Source organism: Mesocricetus auratus, unplaced genomic scaffold, assembly GCF_017639785.1.
Source record: "Mesocricetus auratus isolate SY011 unplaced genomic scaffold, BCM_Maur_2.0 Super-Scaffold_100010, whole genome shotgun sequence".
NCBI lineage: Eukaryota > Metazoa > Chordata > Mammalia > Rodentia > Cricetidae > Mesocricetus > Mesocricetus auratus.
The window spans coordinates 45,486,846-45,510,275 of record NW_024429194.1 but is presented as its reverse complement, the minus strand read 5'-3'; the positions used below and the strand labels follow the sequence as shown (position 1 = coordinate 45,510,275).

General features: G+C 38.1%; 1 protein-coding gene across 2 annotated transcripts in view; it reads left to right on the top strand.

The window, feature by feature from the left end:
• The window catches only part of Pard3b (par-3 family cell polarity regulator beta), a 953,942-nt gene that overhangs the window by 597,590 nt on the left and 332,922 nt on the right, over positions 1–23,430 (top strand). For both annotated transcript variants that reach the window (XM_013113796.3, XM_005070579.4), the window contains one exon: positions 3,162–3,206. In XM_013113796.3, coding sequence (XP_012969250.1) covers positions 3,162–3,206 — 45 coding nt within the window. The remainder of the gene's footprint in view (positions 1–3,161; positions 3,207–23,430) is intronic.

The following is a 23,430-nucleotide window of genomic DNA, read 5'->3' as shown; positions in this document are numbered from 1 at the left end:
GAATAGCCATTCATGGTAAGATCATTTACTCTACTGCATTTTCCATGCACATCTTCCAAAGCAAAATAAGTTACTGGGGAGGAGTGTCCGTAGTGGCTGTTTATCTTTCGGATAACACATGAAAGGCACCTGATGCCCTGCTAAGGAGTAATGTGTTCTCTCTTATTCTTTCTGTATTTCTTTATGATCCTGAGGAAGCATAATAGGTAGCACCATCAAGACCAAATTCATCCATCACCACTCTCAATGCTCCCACTTATCAAAAGCTAAGTATGGAGAATGTTTATCTGGATCTGTGCTGAGTGATTTTTCATATTTTTAAAATTTTTATCTCCCATAATTTCCTATGTGCTGCTTGTATCCCCATTCTTAACATGGGAAAAACTGGCAGCTTAGCTACATCTGTGTCGTTACCACCAGTCATGCCGTTCTGCCTTTCTGTTTAGTATCTCAAGAATGATGACCATAGCCAAGGTATTGCTAAGGTATTGTATGTGTTTACCATGTGATCTTCCAAGCATTTAGCATGTACTTACCTCTGTCATTTTCACCACAAATCTGTGGGGTGGCAACATTTCACTCACTTTATAGTAGTGGAACTGGTGTGAACAAAGTTAAAATGACTTTTAAGATACTTACTGAAATAACTCTAAAACTTTCAGTAATGGAGCAAAACTTGTCAAATGTCCAAGCCAGGCTCCTAACTCTCACAATGACTTTGCATGTTAAGTGAAAAGAAATAGTTTAGGTTGAATACATTTGAACTTTAAATGTCCAAACATGCTCATCAAAATTATAGCCAATGTCATTTATATTAGTCTGCAGAAATATTTTTTGACAGAATCTTGCTGTGTAGCGCAGGACAGCCTTACACTTGTCCAGATAATACTGTCTACATCTGCAAAGTTCTCGGATGACAAGCATGCACCCCATACCTAACCCAGATTTTTGTCTAATGTCATAAGTTCAAATAAGAAGATTGTTGATTTTCTAGCATATAATTGCTGAAATGGTGGTTTAATTTGGGTCATTGTTTGTTCTTAAAATTCCTCAGCTAGAAAATCTTCTGTGATGGCCACAGAGACAAAGGAACAGCTAAGACTGTCATTTAATCTCTGCTCTTTCAGCTGATGAGATGCAGACCACGAAGACTTGCAGATGTCGTATTTGTCTTCCTAAGTTGTTACGAAGGTTAAAATAATTAAACAATTGTAAAAATGCATAGGGTAGATCCTGTGTATTACAATAGGTCAGCAATACCAACTGCTGTTATTTTTAGTTATCAACATAGTTGATTTGCAGTAGTTTTCTACTTATACTGTAGATTTCACTATACATATTTTTAGGCACAAGAAAGGACTTGGCTACCAGTACCTGATAAGTACTGTTTGACTTACCATCCAACTCTAAAAGCAACCAAAAGTCTAACAAGATGCTAAGACATTTGAGAATAGGATAACCATAGACAAGCAGTGCTTTTAATTCCAATATAAAGAAACAGCCAGGAAAGGATGGCAGGGTATGGCTGATTATGTGTAGTGACTGAGTCAGTAACAGATGACTGATGTGGGCAGAGGGAAGAGTCAGGTTCCTTAGGAAAGATGGAGGTGGTCTTCCTGGTTTCAAGTTCCCCCTCAACTTGTTTCTAATCCTTGAGTACCAGAGGTTTACAGACCAGCATGGACATTAGTAAATGGTGAATGAAGGTACTGCAGTGGTTGGATACTCATATGGTTATACACAGAGCATTGTTTAGGAATACTAATGCCTATGTACGGGGACATTTGTTAGTGGCTTTCACATTCTGTCTTTTCCTGATGTCAGATTTTACAATAACTCTATGTATGTGACACAGTAGAAATCCTTTCTCTGTGTTTTCTAGTAGGACTTTTGTAGGATCCATATTATTTATTTCAAAATTTGTTAATATTCACCTGTGATGTCACTCAGTCCTAGAGTCATCTTTGAGGGATAGTTTTACTTAAAACTCATTTTAAAATTTAACTATTAGGCCATACATATTATGCCTTCTATGTTTTTAAGCTTTTTTCTAACCTGTGCTTTTCAAGAGTTTTGTTTTCCCATTGCTTGAGAAGTGTATAAATCTTGGCACAATTCTTCCATACTGTTGAGGTTTGACCTGTCATCATTTTTTTGTTGTTGTTTTTACGAGACAGGGTTTCTCTGTGTTGTTTCGGAGGCTGTCGGTCCAGCCCGGCCTCGAACTCACAGAGATCCGCCTGCCTCTGCCTCCCGAGTGCTGGGATTAAAGGCGTGCACCACCACCACCCAGCGACCTGTCATCATTTCTAAGTGAACCCCTACACCATGAAGCTTACCAGTGCAACTGTTGGGAGTGGACATCATTTTACTCTCTGTGTAAACTCCAAATGTTGTTTTCTTTCTATTTGGTATTGGTTTTCTAGGTCACAGAGATATGGGGGCAGGTTGTCTCTGAAGATATTGGGAAAAAATAGTAAGCTAGTTCTGTGCTTTACAAATTCCATGTGCGTTGATTTCCATGAATACCATATGGCATGCCTTTATTGCAAGGGACATCAATAGATTCCTCCATGTACCCTTTCTTCACAATCCCCAGGGAGCTGTCTAGACTGAAAGTGGGGGTGATCATGATTTTTACTATATTTGTTTTCCATCGTTGTAAGTTCATCCTTTGTGACCTAATGTCTACTTTGTTCAATGTTGTTATTACAGATTTTGTCATTTCTTCATAAAAGTTTTTGCTTTTTTTCTCTGTTTTGGCCAGATATAGAAGACTGGCCCTTGAGTCTTGAATATGTACACATGTATTGCTTTAATGCTAAAGGAACTGTATTATCTATTATATATCCCAAGGCCCTTGAATTTAGTTATTCTCTAACATACATCAAAGAAAGAACCCAGCTAAAAGAACTGCAAGTACTGAAAACTTTTTATAAGTGCTGCATTCATAGAAGGTATATTAAACAGAGCTCTTCATAGTTGACTATAAAAAGTCTATGGATAAAATTGAGGCACCTCAGGATAGGCTGGAAGAAAAAGAACCCTCAAATCTTCATCAGTAAAAGATTTAATTTGTTAAGAATCTATACTAATTTATGGTTTTAAAATGCCCAATTTATAGGAAGGTCTAATTCTCATCTCTTATTTCTTCTCCTCAGTGCCAGATGAAAGCAAAGCTCAGTCATTGGCTGATCGCAGATTGGGTAAGAAATTCCTTGTAACTGGCTTTTCTCTTCCTGGAAATCGCTGGCTGTGTGTTAGTAGCATTTGGACCCTGTTTCTAGGCACTAGCCAGGGAAAGGCTTTCTAATTAATACATGAGTTGTTTCTGTCTTCCACAAAGATGAATTATCGCTTGGCTGTGTGCATAATGGCATAATGCATGCTGACTCAAAATGTTGAAGAGAAGAGAGGAAAGGTTTCCAAAATAATCATCATAAACCAAAAACCTTAAACCTATATGCTAGATGAGCACTTTTAAGAAACAAAAACATTGAAAGGGAAAGCTAAGAAAGATTGTAAAATTTTCCTACATGACTTACAAGTTAAAATTGGGAGACAGAGTATATCAAAGTAAGATGTGGTCATTTCTCAGGAGGGCAAAATAGACATGTGTAATGTTGCCTGTCATCAGAAGGGACTGTGCCAGAGATGGCTATATTATCCCTCTTCTTCCTCCTGAATGAGTCCCCATGCTGTTCTCTAAGAAGCTGCCAGGTTCCTTAGAGTCTTCTAGAACTTACTCTACTCAAATGAGTGTCTTTGTGTATCAATTCCAAGCCTTCCCTTCTATTCCTAGTGACCTCCCTCCTCTTTGTCCTTGTAACTGGCTTTTTCTTTTCCTCTGTTCGCCCCTCAGTATCAGCCCTGTCTATTATTTAAAAACACATAAAGTTACTAAGACAGCAAATCGTGCAGTAATTCTCTACCTCTAGGGGTGCCTCATTTTGCAGAAAAATTCCCATTTGACTCATATGGATCACTCTACCAAGGGGCTACGGTCGGCATTCTTCCCATGATGAAACAAAGAATTCTTCCCCATCGCTGTTGTGCACCAATTACCTTTCCAGTAGGAAGTGGCATTGATGCCTCATTAACTTTGTCATGTCCGAGGGCAAGATTATGATATTTTTTCTTTTTGTCCTTCTTTAGATTTTTTTTAATGACTGAAGCAGGGAACAGCTGATTCACAACCCTTAGTTCCCCCCTTCCATTCTTCCCAATAAAGAGCCTAAGTAGTTAGATACTATGGACAAAAAACATTCTGTTTATGTGGTTATTAAAAATGCTTACAAACTAGGTTTTTGGAAATGGGAAAATAATAAGCTTTCTGGTTATTATTGGAATTCCAAAAATTCCAGTCTTATTTTCATCTTATTTAAAAAAATATCACCCTTTCCTAGTAATCAAAAGTGACTGTCACTCTTTTGAACTGAGAATATCATCTTAGTCTATTGCTATATTTTAGTTAAGTTTAAATGTTGGCTTTTATCTGATGTGATACAAATATTTATGAAGAACTACTCTACAAAACTGGAAATAATGACCTTACAGATTTTGAAAAATCAAAATTGGCAGGATTTCATAGCTGGCAGATAGATATCTTGTAAAATTCTGCCTGACAACTTCACCTCAGGTAGCAGATGGAAATAGTACCAGCAAGTTTTATACTATAAGAAATATAATGTTAAAATATACTAAATGACATATAGATTTGTTACTAATATGTAATCATTCCAACAATCGTTCTTCTTATACCTTGAGACCTTCTACATAGTCTCTGCATCAGAGAATTTACTGTTGAAAATCTGTTGAATCTATGTAAATGTGAAAAAAAAGTCAACTTTATCATACCTGGGCCTCTGATTCAATTTGAGGTCTGAGGCATCAACCACTTAAAGATTAAGGCAAGTAAGAAATTTGATAACTTTAGATAAAACATAACATAAAATGAAGAGGGCTAAAGAAACACCTATACTTATATACTGATATTTTACTGTGAACAAGTACATCCTATACAACATTAGAGACACTTGTGAAAAAATACAGAGCATCATTAGAGAAAATATGTGACTAAGTTTGTAAATAGATATGCTTCAAGAAGTACCCTCTACCAGTTTTTTTACATATATGCTTTGAAAATTAACCTTAAACATGATTTTCTCCAGACATTCATTTCTCAGATAAAAACTCAACTCCCATATGTATTCTGTATTCATGTAGAGCAGTGATTCTCAACCTGTGGATTGCAACACTCTGAGGCTTGAACAACCTTTTCACAGGGGTCACATACATATCAAATATCGTGCATATCAGATATTTACATTACAGTTCATAACAGTAGCAAAACTACAGTTATGAAGTATCAACAAAATAATTTTATGATTGGGTGCCACCACAACATGGGAAACTGTAATAAAGGGTTGCAACATTAGGAAGGTTGAGAATGACTGATGTAGAGGGATTTCTAATGGGATGTTGGTGATGGAGCTGGTGGTCATATAATAGCAACAAAGGCTTAAGGGTTCCTTTCATTCTGACAACTTCTTTCAGTCAAATTATTTACAAAATTTACAGCAAATAGATTATATAGCTAGATAGATAAGTGACAAAAGATAGATAGATAGATAGATAGATTGATAGATAGATAGATGATGGCCAGACAGACAGACAGATAAATAGATAGATAATAAATCTGCAGTGTCAAATTTTTATGGGTACTGTGCAGTCAAATTTTTATGGGCTATATTTTACCTTGTAAGGGACCAGGATCATACTTTTGGCAATATTCAAGCAATCTCTTGAAGTTTTCTTGAAATATGATTTTTTTCTTCCCCAAATCCTGTCTTTGGAATACTTAAGTAATAGATCAGCATCTTTTTGGATAAGAGTAGCCTTCTCCTTAATTCCAGAAATGTGGACTGTTTTAACATTATCCAAGACTATCAGGAAGTTAAAGTAAATTAAATTGTATATGCTGACTTAAGTCTCCCATCCATCTTATTTGGGAGATATTCAACGTTTAATAAATTCATTCAGTTGAGCTTTCTTCTGAGTCAGCTTCTTAGTGAGTAGAGAGCCATTGTATGCCAAGTTACATCTGTTGGTCTGGCTTGGGTGCATCCCAATTTTGTGACAAGATTTTTGGCACCTTTCCTTTGGCTTAGTCTTTAAGTGGTTAATGCCTCAAGTATAAAATTATATCAAAGGCCCAGGTAAGATAAAGCTTTCTATAATTTTTGGCTCAAAATGGATGGTAGCTCTTTTCACCTCTTCTGGAATCAACACACTATTCTTGAGATTCCCATAACAACTGTGTGAGTTTTGCCAAAGTGTGGGTGCATTCTAGCCCCTTCCCTCAGTGAGGGCGGTCATCTTGTGGGATCTTCTCCGTGTAAGGGAGGTCTTTATGTCTACAGCATGGTCAGACCCACTCAGAGATATTAGAGATAAAATACCCTTTGTCTAGCTCCTTTAATAAAACAGCACAAGTTTTAGTGAGCCTCGCAAAATATTTTAACATCTTTCCTAATCTACTAATTGAACAAAATTCATACCCTAGAAATGCAAGACAGAAAAATGTATTTAAACAAGAAAACTTTTTTTACCATTTTTTTATATTTTGAAATAAAGGTATTACTATAGCACTACTCTTCCAGTCCCTCCCCCTTTGCTTTCTCAAGTTCATGGCCCCATTTTCTTTAACTGTTTATGTGACTGAGTGTTTGTGTGTATGTGTGTGTGTGTGTGTTCCTAAAAACGTAATTGCAACCTGCTAAGTCTATATAATGGTACTTGTACATACATGTTTTTAGTGCTGGCCACTGGTGTTGGATAGTCAATTTGATGATGACTTCAGTATTCTGCAGGAACCTTAGAATCCAGAGAAAATAAAATCAACTTGGTACTCAATATTTAATTTTTTTGCTTTAATTTTGAACATACTTAGAATTATAAAGGATATCTGCGATACTTCTTCCTTCTTCCCTGTCTATATACTGAACCTCAACCAATAGTTCAGTGTTCCTCTTGTATTCAGTACGAAGAAGCTTATAAATTTTACTTTTTTTTCCTACTGTGTCATCTTCTTTTTCTGTTGTTTTGATTTACTGCTTGGCGCTGTTTTAATATGTATTGACTGTCTGCAGGGATCTTTGCTGACCCAGCTCTTTAAGATGATGCAGTACTGAGAAAGCCAGGGACTTCTTCTTTACGAGCTCTGACATATTAATTAGCAAAATGGACTAAAAAGCTTTCCGATTTCTGTTTTAATTTCTTATATTCTGAAATACCTGCCTATGTAGCTGTAAAACAGACAAGTCTGTGAAAGTAATGGTGGGCAGTAAGTGCAGCCCTTCTTTGAATCCAGCTTATCAATTAAGGAACACATGCTTATTAGCCTCAGAAGTGAACTTCTGCATAACAGGAGCCTTGCAGCCAACAAGTTTAGCTGATAACTGACACAGTTGATTGGTGTAGAAATTAAACTTCAGGGCATTTAAACTTATCTCCCAGCTGGTCACTATGGGCTTAGGGAATGAAACTAGATATTGTGCTTCAGGACAACTCATGTTTTCCTAGACTGTTCCTAACACCCTATGGTCCCAAGAATGAGAATATTGGAGAATATAAGTCCTTACATCCCATTTTATTGGGAATACATGACTGACACACATATCTGTATTCCTCTTTTGTAAATTCAGGTAACTGAAAAGGGAACACATATTTCAGACTGTGATAATCTCATGAAGATGAGCAACATCTAAATGTGATAATTTTGCCTTTGTTCCCCCTCATGAAATATGGAAGTCTGTATGCATATGAATTAGTGGGTGAAGTTGAGAGTTATAGGAAGGAGAAAGTATGCATGCATTGGTTATAAACTAATGATGTCCAGGATATGCGTTCTTGTCCCAAAGCTCAGAAGTTAATATGAAGTTATGACTTTGGTAGACATTCCATTCTGTTCTAAGTGCAATGTGTCTAATCTTCAAATATATTTTTTCAAGCATGACCTAAGAAGATTCTGGATCTTTGTAAAAGATTAGAGCTTTTAAGATGGCTATGTTGGTACATGCGTATGATCTCAGCAGTCTGGAAACTGCAGTTGGAAGAGTATGAGATCAGATGCGGTCTTGACTAGATTTAAGTTCCAGGCCAACCTGAGCTACATACTGAGATCTTGTTTCAAATAAAAACTAACAATAAGCAAAAGATTTGAAAAGGAAAAGGAATTTAGACAGTGACTTCATTATAACTAAAAATTACTTCGTGATATTTCCTAAGTTTGTCTTTAACTCCACTTTTTTAGAGAATCAAAATTAAAATGTGTTATTTTAATAATATGTCAAACCATGGCTGATTTAATATTTGATTCCTCTAGTTGGGTTGCTGCTATCCACGAATCTTTGAGATTTCTGTGGATGAAGAAATCAAAATTAGTGTTGGTGGTTAATGGGCTTGCTCCTTAATCCTTTCCTCATCAATTAGTTAAGAAAACACAATATAGATATCTGTTTATGTTCTGGGAATCTTGTAATATTTTCCATTCATTATATTGGTTAAATGTAGTGTTTAATATGAGAAACATATATATTTCTCTCTGTCCCAGGATTTGGCTTAATTTTCTTTTTTTTCTCAATATGTTTTTATTTAAATTAGAAACATGAATACATCACATGTTAATCCCAGCTCACTCTCCCACCCCTCCTCCCTTGTCCCTCCACCAATTCCCCCAACCCCCCCCACTCCCCACATCATTCCCCAGGGATGATGAGGCCCTCCTTGGGGGGGATCTCCAGAGTCTGTCATTTCATCCAGGGAAGGACCTAGGCCCTTCCCCATGTGTCCAGGCTGAGAGAGCATCCCTCTATTTGGATTGGGCTCCCAAAGTTCATTCATATGCCATGGTAAACACTGATCTGCTACCCAAGGCCCCAGTAATTTCTGAGGCCTAGTCACTGACACTACATTCATGGAGTCTGGATCAGTCCCCTATTGGCCTCTCAGCCATCAGTCTGGGGTTCAAGAGCTCCCCCTGTCTGGTCAGCAGTCTTTTTGCTTTTCACCAGCATGGTCTTGACCCCTTTGCTCATCACTCCTCCTTCTCTGTCACTGGGTTCCAAGAGTTCAGTTCAGTGTTTAGCTGTGGGTATCTGTCTCTGTTTCCATCAGTCACTGGATGAAGGTTCTAGGATGGCATATAACATAGTCATCAACCTTATCATCAGGGAGGGGCTATTAATGTAGTCTCTCCGCTATTGCTTAGTGTGCCAGTTGGTGTTATCCTTGTACATCTCTGGAGATCTCACTAGTGTCAGCTCTCTCCTCAAGCCTATGATGACTCCATCTATTATGGTATCTCTCATCCTGCTCTCCTCTATTCTTACCTTGACTCAACCTACATGTTCCCCCATGCCTTCTTCTCCCCTCCTCTTCCCCTTCTCTCTTTTTCCTGGATCCCTCTTCACTCCCCCAATGTTTCCAATCTTCTCAGGAGAACTGGGCTCATTCCACTTCTCTGGGGTATCATGCATCTCTTTTGGGAACCTCCCTGCTTCCCATACTCACTGGCACTGGGATTGTAGGCTGACACTCCACTGATCCATATCTAAAATCCATATATGAGTGAGTACATACCATGTTTGTCTTTTTGTGTCTGGGTTACCTCACTCAGGATGGTTTCTTCTAGTGCCATCCATTTGCCTGCAAATTTCAAGATTCCATTTTTTTCTGATGAGTAGTACTCCATTGTATAAATGTACCACATTTTCTCTTTCCACTCTTCAGTTGTTGGGCATCTAGGCTGCTTCCAGGATCTAGCTATTACATATAATGCTGCTATGAACATAATGGAACAGACATCCTTGTTGTGTGAATGGGCATCTTTTTGGTATATGCCTAAGAGTGGAATTGCTGGGTCTTGTCGTAGACTGAGTCCTATTTTCCTGAGAAATCTCCATACTGATTTCCAAAGTGGCTGTACAAGTCAGCACTCCCACCAGCAATGGACAAGTTTTGATTTTAGCCGTTCTGACAGGAGTAAGATGATATCTCATAGTTGTTTTGATTTGCTTGGCTTACTTTTCACAAGGATTAGGACATTATCACCAGAAAATTAGCAACATACATAAATCATGTACAAACTTAGTTAGGAAGCAGCCTTGGCATTCTCTATTCTGTAAAAGATTACTGAAGACTATGGTCTCTAAAATTTGATGAATCAAACAGGATTAGAAGCAAAAATACCCTACCTGTCTTTTTATAAGAGTTAAATATAAAGCAGGTTTGTGTATCTCTTAAATTTCATAAGTAAATATAGATATTCTTTCAAATTAAATTTCAAAATAAATTATTGTGTTTCTAGTCATGTGTATTAAATGTCTGTGCATTAGTTACTTGCTGTTTCTAGAATAAACACAATGACCAAAGCAAGGTAACAATACAAGAGTTTGACTGGAAAGATGACTCAGAGGTTAAGAGCACTGGCTGCTCTTCCAGAGGTCCCGAGTTCAAATCCCAGCAACTACATGGTGGCTCACAACCATCTGTAATGAGAGTGGGTGCCCTCTTTTGGACACATGCAGGCAGAACACTGTATACATAATAAATAAATAAATCTTTAAAAACAATAAGAATACAAGAGTGTATTTTGGCTTGTGGTTCCAGAGGGCTAGAGTCCATAGTAACAGGAAAGGCATGGCTTAAGCAGGAGCAGGAAGCTGGCTGATCACATTACCTCCCCACACAGGAAGCAGACAGAACGAGCAGAAAGTGGAATTAGGCTATAAACTTCCAAAGCCCATCCCCAGTTATGTACTTCTTCAGGCAAAGGTGTACCTCCTAAAGCAGTGGTGCCTTCCTGATGCTGTGACGCTTTCATACAGTTCATGTTGTGGTGACCCACAGCCATACACTTATTTCATTGCTACTTTACAACTCTAATTTTGCTACTTATTAATCATAATATAAACATCTGTATTTTCAGAGGGTCATAGGTGACCCCTGTGAAAGGATCATTCAACCCCCTCCAAAGGGGTCATGACCTACAGATTGAGAAGCACTGCTCTAAAGTGTTCATAACCTCCCCAAACAGCACCACCAACTGGGAGCCAATGTCCAGATGCATGAGCCTAAAAGGGACATTGTCATTCTTTCTGTGCTAGAGATACCAAGGGAAATAAGACATCATTCTGTCTTAGAAAACATCATCACTATATATAAACACACATTAGATATCAGTGCAGTGCATTCTTACTGAAGAGAGCAGTACAGACACCTCATGGGGAGGGAGCAGCACTGTCAGCTTTGAGAATGGATGTGCTTTCATAGGAGACTGAGGAAGCTGAAGAAAAGATCAGGGCTTAAAAATGGTCCATGAGCTAACCCACTGAGGAATATGCAAATAAGAAGCATCAACGTGTACACAAGAAATTATAGGCAGTTCCAGGTAAACAGAGTACAAAGAAAGAATTACAAAATTCCAGTCAAGAGAGTGGGCAGAAGTTTAATCATGGAAACCTTTGCTCAGGCAAAGGTGTGTCTAATGTTATCATACCTGCTCTGCACAGATTAAGGAGGAGAGAGGGTCATTTTTGTATTCTGGCTGGCTGTTCAGACTTGAAAAAGAACAATAATGAAAATATAATGTAGAGAACATATATTTAAGTGATTAGAAATGGAAGGAAGAGAGATTTATTTAGGAAATAATTACTTGAGATATGTCTTTACATAAAAATAAACCAAGTGGATGAGTTAAACAGAGTTTGGTGTGCTAGCAAGCATTGCCAATGAGCTACTGCTTCAGTATGTTGCATCAGCAAATGAAAATCAAACATTGGCATGTTGATCACATATGTGCAGACACTCTGCCCTTTCTGATTTCAGCCACACAGCACATAGGTTTAACATCAACCCATGAGTTGATGACCAGGTATCACTTAGGTGCCTCTAATCTTCAGTAGATCAGTAGTTTCCTGTGGTTTGTACCTTTGACAACAAGAGTAATAAAACAGAGCTAGTTGAGAGAAAGAAATAAATCTATAGCTTATATGCTAGAGACTTTCTGTTAAGTGCCTGGAGAGGGGGAAGCCAGATAAGTAGGAATAGACAGAGTGTGGCAGTCTGAAAGGAACTGTGAAGGAGGTGTTTTGTACACAGTGGTAGAGGAGCAGTGCACAGAAATGAGAACTAAGGAAGAAGCTGAGCCTCCTCCCAGCCCCAATCTTCACAGTTGAAGCGAGAAACTTGATTTGAGATGGCAAAAGGAAGCAAGATTGTGAGTGGTAAGCTAGACTTCAATTAAGACCAAGAGGCAGGAGAATTTCAGAGACTGAAATTGAAGAGCAATTTAAAAGCCATGGAAAGGCTCAAGAAGACAAGTGTGAGATGAAGGAAAAAGTCAGGGAGTAAGTCACACTGAAATTAGAGGCTATTACAAGCCTTTTGGCACACAAAGGCAGGCTAGGATCTCCATAGCTTGGCACTGATAAGATGGAAGTCATAATAGGCCTGTTATTTTTTTTTAGATGGCTCTGCAGTTTCCAACTGGCCCTAACTTGTCTGGTGAAGACAGAGATGGTTTGGCTGCTCCTGAGACTCCATGGTGACCTGAATGGGTCATTCTTTATCATGGCTTACTTTTTCTGATGAAATAGGAGATCAAGAATTTGCAAAATTAGTACTAGGAATATGGTTCAGTTTATAAAGTACATGTCATGCAAGCATGAGAACCATATTCTATCTCCTTAGAACTCAGGAAAAAGCCACATGGGCATGGCAGCCCACTTTTAATAGGAACCTAGTCCTTCAGAGGCCAAGCTAAGGGCACACTAGAGAAAACTAGATAGATTTAGCCAAAAAAACAAGTTTGGGGTACTGGGAGAGACTCAGAAAATAAGAGAGAGAGAGAGAGAGAGAGAGAGAGAGAGAGAGAGAGAGAGAGAGAGAGAGAGAGAGAGAGAGAGAGAGAGAGAGAGAGAGAGAGAATGCTCAAGGTCAACCTTTGGCCCACACATGAAAGCACACACATCCGCATACATAACATGTATTAATTACCTTCATATATTCAAACACACACTGCATATACATGCACATGCAAAAGCAAAACCAAAAAGGAATTTACAAAGTGAAATGGTCCTGTGCTAGAAAAATGCCAACTTTTTCACTACACATATAAATTGAAATTTGACTTTAGCTGGAGTTAGTTTCAGTAGACTGTCTGTGGAGTAGGAATGGGGACTGAGCATACAAGAAAGTACCTTACGTACGAATAAGAGGTAGGAATGGCTTAAGTGAGCTTTCTAGAAAGTTCAGAGGAAAATATATGATCTTTCTAAAAGGTTAAGAAAAAATGGAGGTGTATCTAGGGAATATAGGAAAACTTGGTTTTTTATTGGTTTATTTCATGTTTCATTAATGAAACACTCTGCCATGTCTACAAGATAAAATATCTGGGCACGAAGAAGAAACAGAAAAGATGCCATTGTTAATGTGTATAACTAACAGGATACTTTGTGCTTTGGGAGAATGAGCTTAGACTGCAGAGAGGGGTGGGCTCACCTGCAGTGTGGATGAAAATGTAGGTAGAAAGCCCCAGAAACTTAAGGATATTTATGGTATCCATTTTCCAATGTCAAGTCAGTCCATGCTGACTTTGTAGGATTGGCAAACTTGATTGTCCAAGATAATCAGAAACACCACAGGTAACAACTAACCCATGAGGGAATGGAATGTAATTCACTGAAAAAATAGAAAACTTGTGGTTTTTATATAATTTATTTGTTCTTTTAAATTTCATTTTACATTCCAACTACAGTTCTCCCTCCCACCCTTCCTCCTGCATCCCATCTTCTACCCCCAGTCCACCCCCAGTCCACTTCTCCTCATGGGTAAAGGCTCCCATGAGGAGTCAACAAAGTATAACACAATAGGTTGGGGCAGGACCAAGCCCCCTCCCATGCATTAAGGCTAAGCATAGTATCCCACCATAGGGAATGGGCTCCAAAAACTTGTTTTAAACTGGGTATGGTGGCGTAGTCATGTAATCCTAGTGCTCAAGTCAGAAGTCAAAGAATTGTCACAAGTTTGAGGCCAGCCTTGAATACATAGTGAGACTCTGTCTCAAAAATGTTTTTTAAAAACCCAATTATAAATATATGTGATTCTTATTTATGTAATATAAACATATATGTAACTCTTATTTATGTGTTACATATACATTATACAATCACATACAAACACAGATATGCCACAATCAAGAATCAGAAGGCAGATAAACTATCATTTTCCAAAACCAATCTCCAGTTCTCCATTTGTGGGTTACAGAACATGAGAACTAAATGGAACATAACATTCTTCCTATACAAACTGCTTCTTTGCAAGAGTTGTCTGAGACTTCCAGAAAATGTTCTCACAAAATGGGACTACCTCCTCAATACAGAATCAAGCGTCAGATGGAGCCTCTTGCTTTGTGGACATCATCCTGCCAGTTTGAAGAGACTCCTTATCTTAATGATCTTTCAGGTCTTCTTAATTTCCTCAAACCTAGAGTGAACAGTAGAAAGATGGAGTTGTTTGACACAGCACCGGTAATATTTCTTCTAATGTTCTATCACTCTGCTTGGAGGACTTTCCTCTTGCTGTCACATAGCTTGTATGAAGTGGGGTACAGATAGCTCATGAAGTTTTGACATCAAACAATCACTTGGCACCTGTCAATTCTCATGTGACCATCTAGCACCATTTTCTCAAACGCAGACATTCACTCCAGAATTTAGAAACATATTTGGAATTGTTGGTTCCAAATCTCTACTTGTTAGACATACAAGGCAGAGTTCCCATGGCTAGTGAAGTCTTGACACCCTTGCCTGTCTTTATGGTATTGTTTTCCACTTACTTAAATAATTCAAAAATTTTAGAAACTCTAAAATTTCTAAATAAGCTTTTAAAACATAATTATTCTCATTAAAAAAACTTGTAACTACTTTAAAACACAATAGCAACTTCTTTAGAGATTCAGAATTTATATTCTATACGTTATATTTAGAGAAAAAATGAAATATACCATCATAAATAAAAGGACAAGTATAAAATGCTGATTATGAAATCTGAGAATTTCTCCAAAGAAGTTGTTCACATAGTATGTTTATGTATGTCTGTTCCCCCTTTACCTTTATATATTGATCTAGTTATGAGATCCTCATAACCAAATTTTATTATCCCATCCTCTCATTATTCAGAATTAGGTATTTTATCTTTGAAAATAAAATTTACTTTTGTTTTAAAGCATGGAAATTATTTTAGGACTTTTATCATTGGAAACTAAAAGTTAATATCACTCTTTGAAGACTAAACATTTCATGTGTAAATCAGTTGTGGAAAACAAAACCAAGCAACCAGAACCCTCTAACTCCAGTGACCAAGGGAGATTCTGGACTACCAACTTTCTATCTTAAACATCTATGGGAAATTTATACTGTCTGTATTAACTAAGGTATGTATATCTACAGTACAGCAAGGAATTAAATGTTTAGTTTTCTCAGCTAAAATCTGGTAACACATCATATTGGAAGTTCAAGTTTAAAGTTCAACCAGGAAAATATGCCCTGACATAGGAACTTGCCAATTTAGTTGAATAATAATAAAAATAAGATAAGCTATAAATTTAATTTTTATAAATCCTATATAAATGTGTAATATAATCTAGTGGTTAGAATATTCTAGAATGCATTTATTTTGACAGTTATGACTTTATATTAGATAAGTTGGGGTGTGCACGTATATATGGGATATTTTTCATGAACTAGGAAACATCCAAAGATACCTATTTCAAGGAGGAGTCCTGTGACTTAAATTCTGTTCCTGCAGCTCTCAGTATCTTTGCTGAGTCCCTGTCACCATGCTATGACCTACCATCCCAAGTCCACCTTTTGCTACCGTCACTCTCTGTCTACCCAATCATCATTTCACAGGCATCTTATTCAGCAGCATGCATTTCTGGATTCTGATTTTACGTCTTGTATCTTTTTTTACACTTTCTTATCCTGATAACCTATTCTTCTGACAAGCCAGCTCTAAAGCAGGGTCCTGACAAGCCTTTTATCAGGTTCAATTAATTCCTAGAGAGGCTCAGAGAACTCAGGGAAACATTTGACTTGTATATAGGAGGATACAGACAGTAGCCAGAATTGTGAGAGGTGCTGGGACAGGTATGGGGGGAAGTCCAGACTTTCTGCTTCTCTCCATGTGCCTTGCCCTCTCAGTGTTCTTGGCTTATGTTCAGCAGTCTCTGTGTTCTAGACAGCTGTGCCTCACAGGGCTTTTAATGGAGGCCTCGTTCCATAGGCACAGCAGATCAAGTCATGGGCCAGTTATGATCACCTCAGCCTTTAGTGCCTGTCTCCTCTCCAGATTTGGGGTGAGGAAGAACAGCTTCAACCATCTAATACTTCAGTTAGTTCTCCTGATAGTAGCCCCCATCGAGAGATTACCTAAGAGCTATCTGTCATCTCATGAGGACACAGGAAGAGCCACCATTATAGAGATCCCATATATTTTAGGAGCTGAGTGCCAAGACATGAAATGAAATAAAGACCAAAAATATGCTTAGTGTACACATTGTAAAACACTGTATAGAGTACCACTTTCCTAATCATACAAGAGAAATGTTCAAATAGGCAGACTTCACCCAGGGACCGGGCAAAGATGACGTGCATAGGACCCAACCACAAGAAAAACAGCAGTTTGTAGGAAGAAATGAAATACCCAGTCCCTGAGCTATGCAGGGAACCTGTGTGGGAACAGAAGCTTTTCTGGAAAAATAATGGGAAAAGGCTTAACTATGAGACTCCCTCATTTGTGGGTTACTGGGGAAAAAAAGAGCTATAATGAAAAACATGTTTAGAGAATATTAAAAAAAAAAACTCTGTCAATTTTGGTATCCCAGGGGGAAGAAACTTAGTCTTTGTAATATATTTAATAGTGCACCCTTGTGGTGCTGTGTATAAAAAAGAATCTTTTTAGAGGTCCGTGATGCCCAACTGTATCCAATAAAATGCAGACTTAACAATAAGAGAGGCTGATAGTAAATATGTCAAAATTAAACAGAAAACTTTAAACAACCTAGATTACTCTTGCTAAACTAAGCAAATGCAAATTCATCCTTACTTTACAGTCAATCAGAAGCAGTGTTTCCTCACAAAGCAACTTACCAACTCCCCTCACCAAAATATAGCCAAGCCATTGGAAATTACCTGCTTCTCAGGAGCCATTTATTAATCAAAATTTAAATGCACGCATTTTAAAGCAGGCAAACCAAACCACAACTTCAAAAAATGGCAGATCATTTTGTAAAACTATCATGATTTACCATTAGTGAGTGGATTGTCAAAGTATTCAGAAAAATTGGCCTCAAAATGGTGATGGAGCCGTTTTACTTCCTGTACTAACGGGCCTCAAGAGAAAATATTGCTAGTGGTTGATTTAGTAGTCTAGCCATCTAAGACTCATCTTAAGTGGTTAACACGGGGAAATATATTTTACTCTTTTAAAAGTACATATTTGTATTAATGCATATTAAGAAAATACTGGTTTTCCATTTATAGGACTATTAATGTCTTTATACAGAAAGCATGTTGGGGGCTGGAAAAAAATGACTCAGTGGGTAAAACACTTTCTCTGCAAGCATAAGAACCTGCATTTGGATTCCCAGAAACCACTTAAAGCTGGGTCCAATTGTACCTGGCTGGACCCACAGCTCTGGTAGGCACTGAAAGGCAGGTCCCTAGGTGCTGCTAGCCAACCAATCTAGACAAAACGGTTTGGTCCGTGTTCACAGAGACCCTGTCTCAATAAAGTCAGTTGGGGAAAAATTCATTTACACACACACACACACACACACACACACACATACACAATCCCAATGTACCTCTGGCTTCCACATGTGCATGCATAGGAGAGCACACATGCCTGTGTGTCCACACAGAGACATGCACATGTGCATACACACATGCACACATTATTTTAAGGAGAGCTGATACAAAAAAACAGTAGAGAACACTGTGTGAGCACACCAGTGCTGATGAAGGATAACATGAGTTGCTAAACTTTGAGAAATACTGATCTTTCTTGTATGCCCTGTCAGATAGCTAATGTTGTCATGAACTACGCCATGCTCTGGAAACATGTTTGGAAAAAGTTGAAAGGCCTCCACTCTGAGAGCTTCATGGCACCTAAGACTCACATGCTGGGTTCCTTTTCCTTCCCTTATAGTTGAGCACCAGCTTCTAACATGAAAGGTCTGTGCCCCCCCACCCCCACACATTGCTTGTTGAGCTTCTCCCAGAAGCTCATTACACCAGAGACAAAACTGATGAAGCAGTCACTAGCTTTCCACAGGAACCTGGAAAGCCACCAGTACAAGTGGTAGCCTAGATTTTTGTGTTTCCTTAAGTATGCCCATTCATGCCTCAGAAGGGCACAGTGACCCCATGGGATACTTCCTATCATTCCCCAAACCACCATCATCTGAAGGACCTCAAAAGTCTAGTCTCTTGACTAAGTCATTCCCACCTCCCCTACACTCTAGTAAGGTTCCCGTCAAAGAAGCAAAAGGTAGCTGGAAAACATGGCTTACACAATGCCCTCACTTGCTTCAAATGCTATCATGGTCTCCCATCACTTATAGAAAATGAGCCAAGTGTTTTACCGTGGATCTCAAGCATCTTCTTCTGCTCAGCCTGCCTCTACATTGTCATTCTAGTTCCTCTTTGGGGGGCACTTGACTCCTCTTATTTTCCCAGCAAACAATATGTTCACTCTGGGGGGACCTTTGCCTCTCATTTTTTCTCAGAGTGATTTCCCTGTTTCTCACATGGATTCCCTCTGATTCTGTTCTCAAGTCAAATGTGCTTTCCTTACAGACACTCCCTGGGTGCCTCCATCTAAAAGAAATAATTAACAAGACCTCAGCTACTAGCACTTTTATCATCTATTTCCTATATAGTCTTTGGCAAAATGTCAAAGTGTATGTGTTTTGTGAGGGGGGCATATACCACAAAACAAGTGTGGAATTCACAGAACAACTTTGGGGAGTCAGATTTCTTACCCATGGTTTCTAGGGTCAAATTTGGGAGCCATCTCTCTGCCTCTTTTCCTGCATTATTTACTCTCTAAGTTTCCATCCCCTTATGCTTACCATGTGTGTGTTGTCCTAACAAGTAGTCGCATTTGGTTTTGATACAATCTGAATTCTCTCTGATATTCTAACACATGTATGTTTATTATAATTGCTAGAGTATTTAAATTTGTGTGTATCATCTTATTTTCTGTTGGAAATACATTCAATGACTCTTTTTCACTTCCCTAAATTTTTATATCATTTTTCTTATGTATGTTTGAAAACTGTACATTCTGAGTGTATCATGCACCCATGAAATCTAGCAGTTCATACGTATTTTAACTCTCTTGTAATTTTAATATTTTATACTTTGTTTCTGGTTCTTGATCCCACAAGTTATATATTAATTTTAGTGTTTTATTTCTTCAATATTTGTTCAAATTTAGCCAAGTATTTACATTTTTTTCTCCTCACAATTCTATGAATCTCAAACTTTTCCTCTGGGGTCTTTTTCCTTCTTCTGAAGTATGTCTTTTGGTTCCCTTAATGATGGCATACCAATAGTGCTGTTTTGCTTTTCAGAAAATGTCTTTCCCCTGATAGCTAGTTTTCTTGGCTATTTAATGTTAGCCTGAAAACACACTAGTCTTTTTTGTTGCTGTTTCTTTCCTTTTTCTTTCTTTTTCTTTTTTCTTTTTTAACTGGCTTCTGGCATCTCCTGTGAAAATTCAATCCTCAGTTTTTGTATTGTCTCTAACAATGACCAGTCTCTTCTCCCTCTAGATTTTTAAACTCTGTTTATCTTTGCATTCATTTTTATTTCTCTGTAAACCTGGATGAACATTTATGTTCTTTTTTATGTGCCTTTATATACCTTCTGGGTATACAGTACACATTCAGTGATATATGTTGATGTTTCATAATTTTAGGAAGTTACATCTTCTAATATGTCTCATATCCTTTCTCTCTTTCTTGTGAAATACCTACTCTATTTATGAGAGTATTTAGTATATATGTGTGAGACCACAGCTAATAATGTTAACTCCTTGTTCATAGTTTATATATTTCTTTGAGTCTTTCCTCTGTTCTGAGTAATTCCTCCAAACTTGCTTTCTAGGTTCACTTGAGAGTCTAAGTTTCTTTCATATTTCCTTCTGATACTTTCTTCATGTTTCCAAAGTACAAAAACCACCCCCCCACTATGCCATTATGAGTTTGAAAGTTTCTATATGAATGTCCGTCCATTGTTGGTTCCTGTGTTTGAGAAGCACGGATGCCTATCCTTGATTGGCTCTTGTGTGTGAGAAGAATGGAGAAACTAGCTTGCTTTTATCTTTATTTTTCCCTGTAGAGTATTGAGGTCTGCTTTTTCTGAAGAGCTTGTGAGATATTATTAAGTTGAAATAACTTCCATGTCATTTCCTAACTTTTTGGAATAAAATAAACTCAATTGACTGCCTTAAGATGCTGGAGATTCTCAAAGAGACATGGTGAGGTGATTATCACTGTTTAGTTGTCTTCCCTTTCTCAAACCAGATTCCTTTGCTGAAAGAATCATATTCAGGGAGTTGGTGGGTTTTCTAGCCACACTTCTAATACGGCTGTAGTCATTGCATTGACCCCCTCTCACTTTTGACTTGATTGTCAGATCCTCCAAGATTCCACCATATTCCCAATCTTCACAGCACTAGTCTCAGCATTCATCAGAAAGGTCATCTTAAACCCTAAGTATAGATGTTTTCCACCATTCTCTTTTGGGTCTTCCATATGTTTAATTTTGTTTGTCAAAAACCCCAGCTTAAGGATTTCCTGTAACTTCTCATGAGCAAAAAAATGCATTTAAAAGCATTTTGTTTTTATTTAACCAAGATCTATTTGTATTTTATCATCAGATTTCGAGAGTTGATTTACAATTGTAAGAGAAAGTATGAATCCATTATTTGTTGAGGGAATGAATACATGCTTTCTTTTATAAAGGGCTGGGTTCAAATAAGGCTGTGGGCTTGATGTGGATAAGAACATACCTGGTGCCAGGCATTGCTGTGTTTCATTGGCTCGAACTCACATTTGACATGCAAAACTCTGGGAAATTAGGGGATCCATAGGGCATGGTAACAAAGTGGAGAATGATGCCCATAATACCCTGAGAAAGTTAGAAATGGGAAATGCTGTTTAATAAGAAACTACACAATAAAAAGCTGTAGTTATATTTGTAGTTAAAAGCAATGGTTTATTGCCCTGTCTAGAGATACCCGTGGTGATTCATTGTTATAGGAAGAAATAAAAGAGGGTTCACAGAGGAGCTTTTATCAGATTATAAGGTGCTCTGCCATAAAGTAGGGGAAGACAAGGCTTATCTGGCTATCTGTTGTCACTGCTTATGCAGTCTATGAATCATATACTAGCCAGGATTCCTTTTCATCTCTGGAATGTTCTTCAGAGTGAGCCCTTGTGACCACATTCAAAGACTGGTGGGTGAGAAGGCTGTTTGATAAGTTCTATAGGTTCTGAACCGAATCAAAACCAAAACCAGCTCTGTTCTTCCAAACAAAAGCCATCCTTGCACTTTTTCTTGTTTTGATGACAAATAATCCGCGTGTGTGTGTGTGTGTGTGTGTGTGTGTGTGTGTGTGTGTATTCAAGTCCAAGGAAACAGTCAAATGACAAATGTGACAAATGTTACCTCTCTGGTGCTGTATGAATTTTGAGGGTCAGGGAGTAACCAGGGTCTCTCATCAACCCAGAATGGGATAAGTAGGTTAGGCTAGCTGAGCAGCAAGCCCCAGAGGTCAGCCTGTCTCTGGCTCCCCAGCACTGGAATTACAATCATTTTCTACCACTCTTGATCATATATGTGTATGTGCGTGTGTGTGTGTGTGTGTGTGTGTGTGTGTGTGTCTGTGTGTGTGTGTTATAGGGATGAAACTTAGGCCAGTTTGTTGGGCTTACAATGCAGCACTTTACTAACAGATACATCTCCTGCCTGTATTTTGACCTTTCCATAATACAGAATTCCTGATGTTCCTGCTAGTTTTTCATATAAGTTGCTAGTCACTTAAGACTTGGGTTACCGCAAAATATGGGTGGTGGGCTAGGAAACTGACTTGAGAACTTGACTAAGCCCAGTCCCAGCACACAGCCTCTGCATCAGGGGTCTGTGAAGGTAAGGGACTAGCCATGCCAGTCCTCTGCAAATATGACTTCAGTCTGCAATAGTTGAATCGATGACATGCTAGCTGTCTTTTGTGGCTTTAGAAGTCTGTAGCTTTTGTTTCTCTCCCTTCTCTGTGCTTTGTTTCCGTGAGTTAGAATTTCTGGGCACACTTTCTAGATTTGGCATTGCAGACACAATGTCATTGGCTCCACGGAGGTCTTGAATTTGGATATTTTCCCAGATTACACATCTGCCCCACTAGCCTAAATTTCAGAGCATATGGCAGTGGCAGAGGGGGTAGATTAGAATTCTTCCCTATGTTGTTGCCTCCATTGTGTAGAAATGAAGGAACACTCTTCATCTGAGCATGGGGTTGTTACTGTATTGTTTAAAGGGAGTAGTTTCTTTCTTGTGAATTGTCCTCAATGAGTTTAGGTGTGCACAAAATGCTGCAGTCATGGAGTCATAGCATTCTTCCTAGAATGAATGCACAGTACAAAAAATTAAAAACAACCTCATTTAAAATGATTAGCAAGGAGGGACAATTCAAAGTGATCATTTTTTTGTTTTGTTTTATTTTACAATCTATTCTTTTTCAACTGGTGACATATAATTTTCCTTATAAGTTACACTTTATATTCAAATATTTATTGGAGCAGTCATTTTTTTCAGACAATATTAACCATTGTGTTTCCTTGTGAAACTGCAAACATTCGAAATTCTGAATATTGAATGTAACCCAAAGGTAACATGGGGCTAACCTGAGGTCCTAGGTCATGCTGTAAATCTGTGTTCCTTCTCAGCCTGGAGAACTATCAAGGATGATAGGAGGTGAAGGCAATGTGACCATCAGAGACCAAGCACTACTATTTCCTTTAAGCTAATATGTCTCATATTATGAATCCATCCCCAATGTTTTCTTACCTCACTCAAACTTTTCTCTTTCATCTCTGTATTCTTCAATGTCATTGTCTCCATTCCTTACCCCAAGGAGAAATAATCAAGATTTAAAAAGAGATGGTAGAGCAGGAAACTAAAGAAATGTGCAGAAGCACAGTGAAAGCCTAAGCTGTGGATGCTAGGAAGTACTGATGGGAATTCTCTGCTTCTGGTTTTGACTTCCCCGCTAAGGACTTTCACTTGGTCATTTAAGTAG